Here is a 17,756-nt window from a genome sequence, read left to right on the forward strand (position 1 = left end):
TGTCAATTGTGTGTCCTAGTTGGACCGATTCAAGGAGCCTCCGGCGTTTGGGCCCATGTGTGACTTGTTGTGGGCAGACCCACTTGAAGATTTTGGCAATGAGAAGACCCAAGAGTACTTTGGACACAACACAGTCAGAGGCTGCTCCTATTTCTATAGGTAATGACCCCCACACCCCACATTGTCCAAAGTACACAAGAGTTGCACACTGTTTCTCCAGTATGATGCAACCCAAGAGGCTGGTAGGTTATGATGTTTAAACTGTTATGACTTTAATTTACAAGTCAGAAGTCTCATAATAGGTGGACTTAAAGTTATTAGTTTGGCATACTACAGTGACGAGAAGCAAATGATTCCTCCTATGATTCCTCCTATCCAATAACCATCACTAGGATTAGCACTGGAGACACAAATCTTGGCCAGTTCATACACACACATTAACACACACAAACGCACACACGGTTATGAGATTAAACACATAAACACAGCGCTCTCGCAAACACATTCACGCAGTTCTGTTTCGACATGAAACGATATCCCAAGGGAAGCTGCACGGTTCTGTTGCTATGACGACTGGCTACCCCTACCAGATACAGAGTGGTATGAAGATACAGTGAGAGAAGAGCGAGAGCAACATAGTGCATGATGGTGTTGCTAGTGAGGAGAGGAGATAAAAGATGCACATAAAACTGTCAAAATTGAGAAATGGAACAAGACAAGCTGCGCTTTAATGGGGGATGAAGTGGTCTTTCTGTTTGCTGTGGTGTTCCTGGTGTAGAAGTTGCTCATACGACATGTTATTTGTAGCCAATTTGTAGCAGACAGTCATTTTCTTCAAGTTAGGAAGAAGCTACATTACTGAAGATAATGGCAAAATATCCTTGGACCCAGCGACATTAAACCTGCCTTGAACCTCGTCCTGGCTTTACATATTTCTACTGCTTACAGAAGAGTCTGTGTATAACTGATCTTTAAAGCGTGCATCCGATTTTATGGTGTTGTTGTGGCTTTTATTCGCATTCACTGACTTTCTCTTACTCATCTCCTTTTCCTATTACAGTTACCCAGCAGTGTGTGAGTTTTTACAGACCAACAACTTGCTTTCCATCATCAGAGCACATGAAGCACAGGATGCTGGGTAAGATGACTGGAGAATGTGTGGCATTTATTTCACTTGAAAAGCTAAATGCGCTAGGACATTTTCTTCTTTCGACAACCAGGGAAATGCAGTATGGTGTACAATTCCTAGGCCACCATTAGATTTGTGGCCTTAATCCCTTAGATCAGGTGTGGGGAACCTACACGGCGGGAGCCATATACACAAGAAGATTAGATTCAACCCACCATACAATTCTCAAAACAAAACCTTATTGAAAAAGTCAAGACAAATATATATTTTTTTTCCAAAATATGTTCTATGTAAGCCCACGAGTTGAAACAAGGCATTCCGATAAATATTACATTTGTAGAATAAGAGTTAATCCACCTGTTTTTAGCCATCTCTGGAGGCGGCCATTTTGTCACTTCTGTCGACTGAAAATGACATCACAGTTGGTCAGGGCTCAGGTAATGACCAATTACGAGTGACGTGTTTTCTGAAGCTGAGTCATGATTAGTCGTTATCTGAGCCCTCAGGACATCTGTGATGTCATTTTCAGTCGACAGAAGTGACAAAATGGCCGCCTCCTTCAGATGCCCGCTAAACTGAAGTCTCATGAGATCAACGAAGATGTCGTCAGATATGTGTGACATTTCACACAACTGCCGTTGAACTCCCAATTGTTCAAGCTCATGGGCATTCCACTACAGAGATTCCACTGTATTTATCGTTTAGTTTAATGAACCTTTTTGTTTGCCCCTCCCACATGCTTGAAACACATTTAAACTCATTAAAATACATTTAAAGTGGAACTCAATACATAAACTAAGTACGTTGTATGTGCCATAAACTAGTCAAAACACAGTTCACTCATTAATACTGCGCTTGTGGAATAAAAAAATAAAAGAATAATTCCTCAATCTAAGGGAGCCACCACCATGTTGGCGGTATCGACCTCTGGAAGTGATGTCAGAAATAGTGAGGCGCTTTTTCATGCTCAAAGAGCACACTTGAGCACATACCTAACCCCCTGGTTTGTTAAAAATGATTTTCGCTAGGAACTAGGCTTATATTAGTTTGGGATTTTTCATTATAGTTCGTTTTTATTTAGTTTTGACTTTGGTTTTAACTTTTAATTCAGTTAATTTCAATTAGTTTTTAGAGAAAGTTTATTGTTTTTATTGCATTTATATTTTCAAAAATGCTTTGTTTTAGTTTAGTTTTTAGTAGTTTTGGTATTAGTTTTCGCAAAATATGGAGTATTTGTTGAGTGCAAGATTTATAAAAAAGCTCACTAAGTTTATCATAAATATGTAATCCTCCACCAACTGACAATCCTTCTGTGGCTACGGAGGTACAGCTATACCGAAATATATACATTTCAAATCAACTGAAGCTCATGTACGCCATTAATTGACTATGAAAAATAATGAATTATTATTATAGTTAACGAAAAATAACAAACTAATTCGAACAAAAATTGAACAATGTTTTGGGTTGAAATAAAAACTAAAATGGATTTATAAAACAAAAACTGACTGAAACCGCATCTAACGTTTAACCGTATAAAAAAAAAACTAAAACTAACTATATTTATAGTGAAATGTCCTTTTTGTTTTCATCATTATTTCAATCCAAAAAATGGTTAAATTTTTGTTCGAATTAGTTCGTTATTTTTCGTTAACAATAATAACCGGTAGGGACTGCAACTGTTTCAGGCTGTCAGCATCAAAGGTAAGTGTGCAGATTCATTTTCGCCTATTAAACCGCTATTGAAAAGTAGTCTGCCGGCTGTTGTATATTATACAGTTTCAAACAATGACATCTTAAATAATGAAATCTTTTTTTTTTTTTTTTACATTGAGCATGATTTCAGGATGCTGTTGTTGACGTTAGTGGCAGCAGTGTATGGTGATGATATAATGACATCAATGACAACGATTGTACATACTCTGTATTCCGGTAACACGCCGCCAACATGGTGCGAGAGCTAACTTCAAAATGAAAGTCCAACAAGGCATTGATATCCATTTATTATTTGGTATGCTTTTATTTCGAGGTTGGCTCTTGCACCTTGTTGGCGGTGTTACCGTAATGCATAGTATGAACAATCACTGCAGCAGGCTTGACATGTCTTTTTGACTGCAGGGTGGCCTAACCGTACTCAATGTAGGATAGGATACCAACTTGAACGATAAGAGAACAGCTGCTGTGAGTCAGCCGGGTTGGACGTTTACCATTAGCTGGCTAGATAGGCAGATTTGATCAATGTGTAGCTTGTCATTGCAGAATATTTACCAACACTGTCTGGATTTGTTAATAAATAAAGCAGGCAGGAAGGGCTGACATATGTCACATTCTTGCAAATTCGCACCCTTGCGCAACTGAAAAAGGGAAAAACTAAAATATAGCATCGTTTTGAAATGTTGGGTTTAGTTCCTCTTTAAACTTAGTCATTTAAATTATTCCCACCTCTTCCTTAAAGTTACAGATCCCTGCAGGTGTATGTCTCTCCCTTTTGAGTCACCACAGGGCTATCAAATAACATCACTTTGCAGAAACTAAAAGACTCACACTTGTGTAATTCTCCAACTAAGAGGCCGAGTATGATTGCTTCAAGCTGTTTGTTCCTCCCAGTTGAAGTTTACGGCAACATAAAACAAAAGAGAAATAAACACTGTTTTTTTGAATACGTAAATTAAATGTAATAATGTTTGTCTGAAGAAAGTCTGGTAGCCTAATGTCAACATACTGTGTGAAACACTATAGGCTGGAGAATGGAAAATAGGATCAATGTTATGTTAGTTCTAAACTTTGAAATAACCGCTACTTTTGACACACACATAGCAACACATCCGAACAGCGCATACAACAATAATCACAAGTACAGCAGATATTATCTCTGCCATGTGGGAACAACAAAACTTCACTTATTACTGGAGCTTGACAGTTGGGGATCTTCTCTGCCTCTGCTTCTTGATTCTGCTGCATGCTGCCTGGCATGTTGCAGCACAACGTGGTAGTACACTAAAGATGCGCAACTGTAAACTTGGACTTGCGGAAGGACTAAAAAAAATAAATAAAAAATAAACTAACACAGGGGTGTTTGTACGTCCAAAATGTGTTCAAAGGTTAATGTTTGTAAGTGGCATTAAAATTTTGAGATACAGTGGGTGCGAAGGATGAACCGCAATATATCGGGGAACACTACATTAAAATGACAACCGTGAAGAGGTCATTAAAGCAGCAAAGTTAGCGGCGAACTTTTCCACCAACCCGAAGCCCTTTGTACTGTATGTTGAACCTCAGCCTGCGAGGTTGAATGAAGATTTATTTATAATGGAATGAGCAGCTATCCTGATACAAAGTGTGAAAATCCATAGTCATGTGGGTTTTGTACCCTACATCGAGAATATAGGGTCGGGTCAAAACATTCTCTCCGACCCATAATCCTCGCAACCTCCCAGCAGCTGTTAGCTGAGAAAAAAAAATCCTCTCGACGTAATGCAGCAATTAAGGCAGCACTATTCCACTTGTTGTTGCTGCTGTCGTCTTTGTTCCGTTTGGCGAACCCGTTGGTAACATTTTATCTGCCATCAACTGTCTAGTTGGGTTGTGGTCCGCGAGTCTTAATGTTTCTGCAATTCACGGTTCATACCCTTTGATAAGGAAACAAAGCAACTTCACAACATTCATCCTACAAACCTTTAACTCTCTGTAAATGTCCTTATAGGTACCGTATGTACAGAAAGAGTCAGACAACAGGTTTTCCATCACTCATCACCATCTTCTCTGCTCCAAACTACTTGGATGTCTATAATAACAAAGGTAACTTTCACATTAATACACACTCACACACGGTACGTATTTAATAGGATTCTTTCAAAGAATAAATTCAGATAAAATGAGCGCGTGTGCGTGTGTTTGTGTTTCCAGCGGCGGTGCTGAAATATGAGAACAACGTAATGAACATCCGTCAGTTCAACTGCTCTCCTCACCCTTACTGGCTGCCTAACTTCATGGACGTCTTCACCTGGTCTCTGCCTTTTGTGGGGGAAAAGGGTATCACATGCATGCACGCATACAGTACATATTTATCCAGCACCCTTTGTAATGACACCACTTACTGTTAATTACTTGTGCAACCAGTCTAGTAAATGCTGTAACATTACTCATTTTTATAGTGTACTCCACACAAAAGGACACCGCTGTTATTTTGACATACTGAGGCAATAAAGAGTCGACCAGATACAGTGATCAGGATTATGTAACAGAAATGTAGCAGCAAGCGAGACCTATGATAATTTGGTGAGGATCGGGATAAAAGTGCAGATGAACTAGTGTATTCTCAAAGTTGGATTCCCGATGGCACCAATGTAAACAGTCCCAGATTTATCAACCAGGAAGTAGGCTGCCACCGATGCTCCCGCTAATTTTCCATGCGTCTGAGCATTCACACAAACTCCCTGAGCGTTTCTTGGGTCACGTCGAGCAACATCAGACATGCACTCAGTGGCCAAACCAGTATCACACCTGTCTAAAACCCGACCTTCAATTGTATAATTGAGACAATACAACTCAAGCATTCAAGGTTTCGTATTCCCCGGTCGTTTATGAGGGGATTGGAGAGGTGACACGTGGACATCGCGAACACTGGATGACGCAGAGTCTCCAATTGACGTGTTGTCAAACACATTGCAATTATCTGCCAACTATTTTTGCTTGGTATTCAACTTGTTTGAGCATTTTATTACATTCTAATAAACGTAAAATGAAGGTTGGAGGGCATCTTCGACGGAAAGCATGGCCCGGGTGAATGATTACACGACACGGGCTGAAATGCTCCCACACTCACCATTTTCTCTCCGTTTTTGACACATATTTCTTCTCGTTCCATCAACCACATGTGCCAAATACATTTCACAGTTTCTTTGTATGAGGTGAATATGAAAAGGCAAAATGCCAATGCAGCTCAGGCAGGTTTGATTTTTTTTTTGTTTTTTAATGTGTTGTTTACATTTGCTCTGCACTGAGAGGGTGAGAGCAGTGCGCCATTGCGCACGCACACATCTTAGCGGGAACATTAGCTGCCACATACAGTAAGAGGCATATAAACAAACACAAATAGCACTCCACATTTTGGGGCCTTGCAACAGGTCGAGCTAATGTAGTAATTAGTTATTGCTCTTAACATTTAGTATCGAATTTAGGGGTCCTCGAAGGCCCATCTTTTAGATTTCTCCCTCCTCCAACACACATCTAAAACATGCTGGATAGGGGCCCATGGGGATCGGAGTTGGACACCCCCGATCTAATGAATATATCTTTGGAATGGTCTTTAATACAATACATAGCCACCTAAAAAGCGAACATCCATTCCATTATATTGTTCCGAATTCACTTCATAACACATAGCTATTATCTCAGCTTAGAAAGTGGCTAGCCTCGATTTAGGGGATTAAAGGCTGGTGGATGTACAGAGCTCAGTCGGATTTGTCCTTCACTACTTGCTAGGTTATGGGTTTATTTTCCTTATTTGAAGTGTTTTAGGTTGGGCCAATAATGCAGAAAAAAATCTGTTCTTATTATGTATGGCAAACTTTCATCATTTCACTGTAATGCTTCAGCATTTGCTTCAAAAACATCTACATTATTTGGATAGCACACTGGCTTGTAATAAGGACAGAAGAGTGTCTCAGTCATTGCAGTGGTGACACTAGGTCACCCTCTTGATTGCTCTTTAACATTGGTGAGCCAGCCAGGAAACCTCTCATGTTCTGTTAGCACTAGCATCAGTGCTAACATTATATTGTGTTTCCCCCAACATCATGGATGCTAAACTGCTCAGATAATGTCATGAAATTAATAAACTAACGTTTTATTTTTATGACACTTTTAAAAAAAAAGTTACAAAGTCCTGTACAGTTCACAATAAACTATTGACAACAATTCAATTTGAAAAGAATTTAAATAGTTTAAACCGTTAAAGGCCAGACAATTAGAGTAAGCTTTTAGAAGTGAGTTAAAAGAAGAAAATGATATCACCTCTCCGAGTTCTCAAGGCAGTGAGGTTTACACACACACAAAGCTCAAACCGCATAGGCATTATCTATATGTTGTTGCCGATGTTTTCTTTTAGTGTTCGGACCAGGCATGATTCACCTTTGACTTGGCTCCTTTAGCTTTTAACCATAAATTATTAATGAATAAAATACTACTATTCATTACAAATTGGTTGAACCCACTGAGGTGGATGATTTTACACATGCCAGAAAATAATTTCATCCCATAGGTTCTGCATTTTTCGACTCCAATGTTAACAATGTAACAAAGGCATGTCATGTTGTCATTTTGTAGAGAGCCTAATATGAATATTTCTATTTATAGTGACAGAGATGCTGGTCAATGTCCTGAGTATCTGCTCTGACGACGAACTCATGAATGATGGCGATGAGATCTTCGATGGTTAGAACACTCAACACTGCCACTAAGGACATATGATGCAACTGAACATCCCTGAATAATCAACAGACAGTTCGGAATCCATAGAAGATATGCATTTTCCTTGTAACAAGTAATAACATGCTGTTTGTCTTTTTTTATAGCAAGTGCAGCTGCAGCCAGGAAGGAGGTGATTAAGAACAAAATCCGTGCCATTGGAAAAATGGCGAAAATGTTTTCAGTTCTACGGTGAGTTGACAATGCTGTAATGACCATTTATAATTATTTCTCAGTCACAACCAGAAGGCACCCAAAAACTGAAGAAAACTGTAAAAGGATCAAGTATTTAGTGTGACAATCCCAATATGTTACACGCACGTTGCTACATGCATAATTATACAGTGGAACCCCCAAAGCAGGGGTGTCAAGCTCATCATGTCGCGAGCCAGTTATGGTGTTCCTCGAATTATTCTCGTTCTGAACTCAGATGTATGAACGCCTTGTATTATAACATATACATACCCCTACAAAGTATTGGAACAGCAATGTCACTTCCTTTGGTTTTGTTGTATACTGAAGATATTTGGGTTTCCGATCAAAAGATGAAAATCACACAATAGTTCATTTTTTATTTCATGGCTTTGATATCTAGATGTGGAACTCTGGACAACTCGGGACAGAGCACCTTTAATTTGAAACCAACCACTTTCCAAGTGAGAAAAAGTATTGGAATGGACATTATTAAATGAACTTAATTATATTTGGCGGCATAATCCTTACTTGAGGGCGCCACGGTGGTCGACTGGTTAGAACGTCCGCCTCACAGTTCAGAGGTCGTGGGTTCGATCCCGGCTCCGGCCTCCCTGTGTGGAGTTTGGATGTTCTCCCCTTGTTTGTGTGGGTTTTCTCCCGGTCCTCCGGTTTCCTCCGACATTGCAAAAACATGCATGGTAAGTTGATTGGACACTCTAAATTGCCCCTAGGTGTGATTGTGAGTGCGGTTGTTTGTTTGTTTGTCTCTTTGTGCCCTGCGATTGGCTGGCAACCAATTCGGGATGTCCCCCGCCTACTGCCCGAAGACAGCTGGGATAGGCTCCAGCATGCCGGCGACCCTTGTGAGGACAAGAGGTATAGGTAATGGATGGATGGAATGCTTACTTGCCGTAGCTACATCAAGCCTGCGGCCCATTGACTTCACCACATTGTTGCGTTCTTCCTTTGAAATGCTTTCCCAGGCCTTCACTATAGCCTCTTTCAGTTCTTCTATGATTCTGGGGGTTTCTCTCTTCAGTGTCCTCTTCAGCATGCTTTATTGGGTTATGGTCCACTGACTGACTTGGCTAGTCTAAGACATTCCATTTTTTTGTCCCTGATGAAGTCCTTTGTTGTGTTGGCAGTGCATTTTGGGTCATTATCTTGTGGCATGATGAAGCTTCTCCCGATTAGTTTGGATGGATTCTTCTGTAAATTTCCAGACAAAATGCTTTTGTGGACTTCAGAATTAATTCTGCAACTGCGATCACGAGGAATGTTAGGTACACTCTTAACCGTCATACACTGTTGCCTTTATACTTTCCCCCACCTCACAATAATTGGTCCCATGGAGTCTTCCTTAAATGTGTCTGGCTTTCTTAGGTTAAAATATGCAAAGGATCAAGGATTACAGTGCAATTCATGTTCACTTATCACACTGAATGAGAGAGACTTGGTTTTTGGAAGGTTGGGTTTCTGTCTCATGCAAATGAGACAGGCCAATCGAAGCGGCTCCCCACATAATGCATTTAAATCCAGCAGAGGGAGGTGCGCTCGAAGTCTACATGCATGCGGAAGGACTCACTGGATTCCATGCAGTAGATCGACACGTGCAAAGTTCATTTACACTTCAAGGAACCGCAAGATCTCCACTTGCGGATGATGTTGTCAGCCGTGCATATGTGACGTGGGCCATTGGTGACCGCCTTGCACCCGCGACCGTGCATCCGTGTGGGACCACCCCCACGCCCCCATAGTGCCGTGCGGTCAGGGGGTGCTATTAAAATATTTTTAAGATGATAATGATTAGAATTTGCTCAATGAATTGATTGCCGCATTTATTCGGAGGGACTGTCCCCCGCTGTTGTCATATTGATGAATGAAATACGATGTCATCCAGCACACACGTCTGCGGAGCGCCGAATCTGTCTGCCTGCGCCTCCATCAAATACACCAAAATTGCGTTACACCACCTGCGCTACCATTTAGACCTGCTTTTAGGTAGTCTAAAATTGTGTCCGTTTTCTCATCACGTTGCCAGGTGCGGCGGGTGGAGTATGATAGAAAACGCCCTCGGTCTGCCGGAACACTTACAAACTAGACTCGCCTCAGCACGAAAACGGAGATGCGGCCATTTTTATGTCTGTGACCAAATTATTTTCTACTTGGCTTTTATCTTCTCTCCTCGCCTCTCTCTCTCTCTCTCTCTCTCACACACTGACTCTCAGGGAGGAGAGTGAGAACGTGTTGACTCTGAAGGGACTGACCCCTACAGGTATGCTGCCAAGTGGAGTGCTGTCAGGGGGCAAACAGACTCTGCAGAGCGGTGAGTGTTTTACACAATCACAAACGCACACATAGGCGCACTTGACTGTCAAACCTAACCAAGAGCTTTCCTCCAGACAACAAACAGTGCAAAAATGAATAAATACACACACACGCAGACACACACAAGGGTAACTACAAACACACTCTACTTGAAGCATGTGCGTTGGACCACACTGAGGTCTTTTGTTGCCTCCTTTCCTCTTCTCCTCTTAAACTGCCGTTTATCTCCTGTCATCCCTCTGCCCCGTGGACTCATTCCCTCTCTCCACTTCACTTCACTGGTGCTGAGGATACTAACAGCCTGCTGGTCGTACGTGTGTGGGTGTGAGACAGAGGGGGAAGGATAGCAAGGGGAGAGGAGAGAAAGGGATGGTGTGCGAGTGAGCCAGAGCTGGCGCTAACCCCAGGTGCTCTCCAACCTGCCTCGGCCTCAGTGTTGCTCTGCGGGCCTCACATGGATTGAGCCTGAAACATGCTTTGGAGTCAACAATGTGCAAGCTTCACACATATGTACAAACAGATTAGCCTCCATGAGCCACAAGCGCTGTCATATCCAGAGATGTGTATCTGCACAGAAGCATGTTTCAGCCTTCACTCGTTTTGTTTTCTCCTCCGTCTCCTTTACTCTGCTCTCTCGGAACCTGTCGTCTTTCTTCCTGTCCCCTCTTTCTCTTCTTATCTGTCTGACCATCATTCAGCTACCATTGAGGCCATAGAAGCCATCGAGACGGTTAAGGACGCCGAAGGTAAAGCCACTCATGTCACCGCGCGCGTGTGTGTGGGTGCCGCCTGTGTGTGTGTGCGAGCAGCATGGATGCGCTCTTTGCCACCCGTGCTCATTAGCTGGTAGATTTTCTTCACCCATGATGCACAGCGCTTTTCCAACCGCATCCGCTCTCGCAACAAAGCCGACAAGCGCAGCTCGCTGAAGTCACCACATTAAAACATATTCATATTCACACATACATACCCTTCATTTCCTTTTCTGGGGTTAAGCAACAATCGGCTACTACGTTTCTTTCTCACCCAGCACACACGAGTGTTTACATTCGAACGCCAACATTTCGAAACTCACACACACACGCGCGCGTGCGCACACACATCAGAGAAGCAGGGCTGTTGGTGGGAGTGAACATTGATGAGGGGCGGTGAGGTGAATCTGGCCTCTTCTTGTCTGCTATTCTTTTTATTAAACATGTTATAGATGCTGTAGAAGTGAACCATGAAATCAATCTGTTTCCTCCTTTGAGTCGCCTGTAATGACGGAAATCAAATAGCTGTCATATGTATAAAAAGATACACAGTCGGAGTTCACTCCTCCCAAAATTGAATTGTGACCCCAAAAGTCACTATTTTGAAACATTCCAGTATATGGTCACTGTCCAATGACAATCTTTTAAGTCCACTTGATGCTGATTTTTGAATTACCCGGTAATGTAAAATCACTGCTAAAAGACTCATAAATAGGATTTATTGCGTTGTGTTTAGCAGTAGTATGACAATTGGCTGACAAATCACAGACATGCAGTGCCACTTTAATTTTGTCTGTGAAAGCGCAACAAGATTTACAGCAGAGCTGTAACAACAAGAGCTGATAACGTCACTTTGTTGTAATACACTAACTGCTGACAAATTGATTTTCGCAACCTAAATTTCGCTTAATCGAGTCTGAAAGGTGCGTGCCAGTTAAAAGTGACTGAATTAGACATTTAATTATGCTGATTTTAATGTGAAAAAACACAAACACTGCAATGCTTCCATGACTTTGTGAGCTTTGTGGAAATGTGTTGTTTTCCCTTCTACACATTGTTAAACGCAGCAAGGAAAATGAACAGGAGGCAGATTTTATTACAGACAGAACTTTGATGACATCTGCTTAACGTCCCTGCAAAGTGAAAATAAATGTCTTGACACACCCCAGAGATGTTCTCGACAACCCTGCCAATTTTGATTGATAAAAAAAAAAAATCAGCAAGTATCTAAAATGAGGCTTCAAAATGGTGAAAATTCAAGTGAAGTGCATCATCACTAGGCAATGTTCTAACCACGGCGTAAAAGATCAGGAACATTGAAATAGTGAGACAATGATGAGTACTAAAGCATAGATCCGCCCTATAGAAGTCTCTTATGGCATGTTTTATGAAAATACTTCATTGTGAAAATGTTTACTAAATCAACAGTTTTAAAAGAAATGTTAACGTAATATACATGGTTGTTATCAGGCAGTGACAGTTAGCACTTTAAACGTCAAATAGATCAGTTGGCTAAATTTTGCAGTAAGAAAGGTGTCAACCCCAATTCTCAACGCAGACCTTTCGAAATAAACAAAACCTGCCAAACAGATTGACGTCATGGTGCTTGTATTTAATGTGTCAGTATTTTGTGTACAGAGGCTTGGTGATTAAGTGCACGCTTTAATGAACTGCAATGTTCCGGTTTGTTTGTTGTTCCAAAATCACTGAGGTGTGGAAAGCAACGGTTTGCATGTCAATTGCTGCATCACATGCGGAATTGAAGGCCGGTAACACTATCCAGTCAAGTCTGGACACAGTCATCCAAGACTGGGAAATGTTTGCAATGGTGAGCTTTGGTGCTCATTCACAAGCCAGGATTTCAACAATTCCTCAGAGCTGGGCATTCCGTCCATGCGACGGACCGCTCCGTCCATCCGCCTATAACGGATGCCCGTTTTGCTAACGGCTGACGAATGACGGGTAAAATTTTAAAATAGACGGACTAAGCATAGTCGGAAGCCCATGTGTTTAATCCACCTTTAGTCTTTAGGGCCGGTGGGGGAGTTTTGCTATAGAAGTTTGCCGTTGGAATCGCTGCCCGTTTAAAATCAGAGGCAGACCGGCCTATAAGCGAGTACCATTTTTTCCCCCCGAAAAAAAGGCGAATGACGGATGACGGAAGGGTACCCACGCTGCAGCCGGATGACGAATAACGGACCCTCAATTTGTAGTAAAACACCCAGCTCTGCAATTCCTCCAACAGTGTAAAGAAGAAATCTCAGAATTAAGGGCAAAGGAGAAAACCAACAATGGCACAAAAGGAAGCCCTGCATTTCGACTAGGGTTGGGCATCGTTTCAATTTGGACGGTTCCGGTTCTTTGATTCGATTCCGGTTCCTAACGATTCTCGATTCCGATTCTTTCTTTGAAAAAAAAGGAGTTATTTTTGGACAAATCACCTGAACTTAATACTATTAGTAAACTTTACCATGGATTATTCAAAGGACTGTTTTTAACCAGTATATTTATTTTAATACTTTTTGTGTATTATCATTTAGTATTATTTTTCTTTTTACTTTATTTTTTTTCAAACAATACAATAATGCAGCTGTTACTGACAGCATGCTACTGAACACCGATTGATTGGCTAAACTTGTCTTGCTTCAGAAAGAAAATATATATGACAACCATAACGCTGCATTTTAAGGGCAAGCAAGGAAAGTCGATCTAATCCAAGCACTCTATGTAACAATATCATGTATCTGTATGTATAGTATTTATGTATATGCTGCAGCTGCGTATAAGCTAAATATTAGCTGCATATGTGCATTCGTGTGTTGAACTCGTTGGATCAATGATGCCATTAGACGTTACTTAGCCGATTCTGACTTTTGGGTCAGAAGCTATGGCTAGGCGTCGGCCGAATGAGCCAGCCGGGCCGGCCCAGGCTGGATCACCGACCCCGCGAAGGGCGACTGCTGCCACCGCAGTGTCCCAGCGGCCGCCACTGTGGAGATCCTTCATTCGTAGCTCTTCCGCATGGCTAACTGGGAATCGAAACTTAGTACCGACATTCTGAAATCCGAACGGTTCCGGGAGAACCGGAATGATGGACGCCACTCGATTTCCGGTTCTCGGTGCCCAACCCTAATTTCGACTGAGCATGGGTCCATCATGGTTTTCAGCAGGCCCTGAAATGCAAAATCCGCATTTGGAGTTCCACGGTGTGATTTGGACCAATAAAACCTAATCTGGCCTGTGTTTGCACCACAAGGTGTGTATAGCTGTTCACTTTGAGAAAAGCTTTGTTTTTGATGCTCCCCATTCCATTCCTGTTGCACAGGTGAGACAATTATGTTTAGTAGCCAGCCACTCCCTTGAGTTATTGTACCACTGTAGTTGACACCTCAACAAGCAACGCCAAAAGGAGGTAGTGTTTGCTTGAAATATTTTTGCCCCCTCCAAAAAATGTGTTCCATACCAAACTAAACTGGACAACCTGATGGAATGGAAACCAGGACAAAGCGACATTGGCTGCTTTAGCAAGTTGAAGTGCACAAGCTAGCACGCCCCCAAAAAAGAGGGAATGTTCCCATAGTGCGCCGCTTTGTTGAACCGTTGGCATTATGGCTAACTTCAGAACATACTCTGATGGCACTTATATTAGCTCTTGCAGGCCTAACTGCTGACCTGCAATGAGTGATTTTCAAAACAAAGTGCTTGACCATATTCTCATGTTACAGGCATCAAATTCCGTATGGAATGTGCTATATTGGAGCACATGCGTTTAGAAAATCCTTGCTCACACAGCCTCTTTGAAATTTGGATTTATATATTTAGCCTTGTCTGTGACTTATCTGAACTACAATCCATAATTTGTTCAAATGAATAAATTATGGGTACTGTGTTGTATGTGTGTGATGTACAGTATATAGACAACGTAGTGTTAGATGTAGACCGTGAAGCAGAGTATTTGTAAGTGGCGACGTGTTCGTCAAAGGTAGTAGCAGTCGTCTGAAAAGTAGTGCTTTTCAATGGGAGTACAGTATCTGTCATCATTGATGACAGATGCTGTTATACACGGCAGCTGAAAGTGTCACCTGGTCTACTTGTGTTTTTATTCGTGAAACATTTGTCAAGTTGTCTCGTGAAGAAACGAATTGCATGGCAGCATTTTCCCTTTAGGAATAAGCCTCACTTGTTCTGCCAACCATTTTTACGAGCGTGCAGAGTGTTTTAGTTAAGCCCAATTAAATGAATCATCTATTTTAAGTACTGTAGTGAAATAAATGAAAACATGACGACTACATTTGAGAGACCAAATGAACGACCGTTTCTGTACAGCTGCGGTCCGATTCATCCACGCGCCCGCTTGAGGGCTTCGCTGATCTAAAATCAGTAGTTAGGTCCTCCAGCTAATCCGGGCTCAGCGTTGAGAACAACAGATAAACACTGCCTGATGTGTGTAGATACTATTATAAGAACGTGCGCAGTGTGACCAAATTCTGTTTATCCAAACCCAAAGCCTCAGGGAGATAGACGTGACGGAATGATCTGCTTGTCCTGACTGGTATCGAACGAAAGCATTAGAAAGTTGAATTAGATTAGACTGAGACTTGAGCTGGACTGACATCCAGTCAAGAGGGTTTCTTTCAAGAGATTGGAAACAAGCGTTTCTTTCAAACGTCCCGATAATAACTGCGTACGCATGTTTGTGTGGCTGTTTGCCTTCGCAGCCATCCGAGGCTTCTCCCCGCAGCATCGGATCAGCAGTTTCGAGGAGGCCAAAGGTCTGGACCGGATCAACGAGAGAATGCCGCCGCGGCGTGACGCCATCAACAGCGTGGGCCTGTCCATGGGCCGCATGAATATGGGAGAGCCCAATGGGACCGATAGCAACAGCAATATACAGTGATGGATGTGTACTGTCGCACGGCCAGACACAGTTACTGCAGTTACAAGCCCCTTATAGCGCCATCCTGACTGACAATATCTGTATATAGACATACTCAATACGCAAAAGCATTGCACACAAACGCAGTATTTCAAATACCTGTTACAAACACACACACACATACTCCTATGATTACCGGTATCTACCCCCTTTTCTTTGCTCTATGTAAAGGCTTAAGTGTGGCCGGACTTTACGAAGGGGAAAGAAACTACGATTTGAGCAGAGCGGGAGTTGCTACTATTCACTGTGCGTGTCGGCGATCGCCAGTGTGTGGACGGCGTCAGCGTCACGCGGCCGTGGCGACGGAATGACGAGAAGCCAGCGGGAGTCAAGGCGCGGCCGTCGGAAGCGTCGGAGATTCTTGTTCCTGTTTGCGAGAAGTGGAACCAAACTTACAAAAAGTATCTTTTGATGGGATTGCTGATATGCTTTTACAGTGTCCATGCAGTTATATTTGACAAATGTGCTGTTCTTCACCAAGACGGAGATGGAAAAAAAATGACGGGACGGTGGATTAACCAACAGAGGCGCGCCGCAAGACTGATCTGAGCCCTCGTCTGTTCTTTTGGGGAGGAGATTCCCGGTTGCTTTTGTAGCACAACACCTCCGCCCAATTTTGAGTGGAGGGCCGCTCACCCCCTCTGGTCTCAGGCTAAATAGCTCTCGGGGAAAAAAATAAATAAATAAAAAAAAAAGGTCTGAAACTAGGCTGTGATTCGAAGCAAGTGTCTCTCCTGAGCTTTGGTATGTAAATAGCATACTTGGAACGTTTATATTGCACACCTGATGCAAGATGCAGCTTAACAGAAATAGAATGCTTTATATATGGGGGGGAGGGGGCGGAGTGGCTTGGTTGAAATGTGAAGTCATTCTAAATTAATTCCCTTTCCACAACCCTCTTGCTACCAAATGGCAGTGATGGCCAATAGTCTCTGGCCTAAAAAGTAGGAAATTATATTTTACCGAAGAAACGTACTCTTCAACTGTCAGGACAAGAAGTCAGAGGAAAAACATCTTTGTAAAGCATTTATAATAACGCATCGGTGCATGCACAGTTAAGTTATTTGATAATAATGTGAATTATATTTGTGCTCTGTGTTTCACGATGGTAGGATTTTTTTTTTCTTCTGTTCCTCTGGCTAATATGAGGAATAATGAAAGATGTATTTTGTTCACCATGGTCACTTGCTTTTTTGTATTCACTTTGCGTTATATTATGTTGACTTTTCTTCCCAGATCTTTTCATCACCCGCTTCCCGTTTGTCTTAGCGCTGTACAGAATGACAGTACACTTTGAATCAAAGGTGTGGAGTCCACATTCAATACGTTGTTCTTTGTCAATGTACAGGAATCGTTTTTCATGAAATACAAATGAGTATTGAATGACCACCCTATATACAGAGGCACAGGCATTTGGGCAGCCAAAAGCATGTTTGCATGGTAAAAAAAGAAAAAATGTAAAAAAAAGAAAAAATTGTGAAGTTCAAAGCAAAAAGCAGCAAGACACATTTGAACAGAATAAGCCGGTTATGTTCCTGTGAGAATTTAAAGGAGAAAAGTGTACTCTCATACATCTTGATTCCTCTTGTTATTTGATATTTATGGTTCGATATATTATTATATTTATTATGAACATTATTCTTAAAATTTAAGCTCACGCTCTCTCTCTCTCTCTCTCTCTGCTAGTTGCTCTTTATGTTGCCTTGCTCCTTGGTTGATCTTGCTGTGATTCTTTGGGAGAGGTGAACCCCCGCACCCCCTTGCAACCCCGTGCCATAGTGACTGTGCCACGGTTTCTTTTCCCCCTCTCATTCTCGCTCTCTCTCTCTCTCTCTGTCTTTTCTCTCTCTTTTTCTTTTGGTTTCAACTCCCCAGTCACTAACACTGTAAGCATGCCCCTGGGACGGTCCACTTTTTTTACTCTTGAATAAAATATGCATGAACCTTT

At 42.0% G+C, this 17,756-nt stretch overlaps 1 protein-coding gene across 2 annotated transcripts in view; it reads left to right on the forward strand.

Annotated features, from left to right (window-relative positions):
* LOC147152028 (protein phosphatase 3 catalytic subunit alpha-like) overlaps positions 1–17,756 on the forward strand; it is a 48,540-nt gene extending 30,784 nt beyond the window's left edge. Inside the window, exons 6-14 of one of the 2 annotated variants that reach the window (XM_086023492.1) lie at positions 20–159; positions 1,061–1,138; positions 4,833–4,927; positions 5,036–5,161; positions 7,487–7,564; positions 7,705–7,789; positions 10,021–10,118; positions 10,819–10,866; positions 15,591–17,756. In XM_086023492.1, coding sequence (XP_085879618.1) covers positions 20–159; positions 1,061–1,138; positions 4,833–4,927; positions 5,036–5,161; positions 7,487–7,564; positions 7,705–7,789; positions 10,021–10,118; positions 10,819–10,866; positions 15,591–15,769 — 927 coding nt within the window. In that variant the 3' untranslated portion in view covers positions 15,770–17,756. The remainder of the gene's footprint in view (positions 1–19; positions 160–1,060; positions 1,139–4,832; positions 4,928–5,035; positions 5,162–7,486; positions 7,565–7,704; positions 7,790–10,020; positions 10,119–10,818; positions 10,867–15,590) is intronic. The other variant, XM_086023493.1, reaches the window with a different exon arrangement.

The sequence above is a fragment of the Filicampus tigris genome, chromosome 2 (assembly GCF_054856515.1).
Source record: "Filicampus tigris isolate MCC_2025a chromosome 2, RoL_Ftig_1.0, whole genome shotgun sequence".
Taxonomy (NCBI): domain Eukaryota; kingdom Metazoa; phylum Chordata; class Actinopteri; order Syngnathiformes; family Syngnathidae; genus Filicampus; species Filicampus tigris.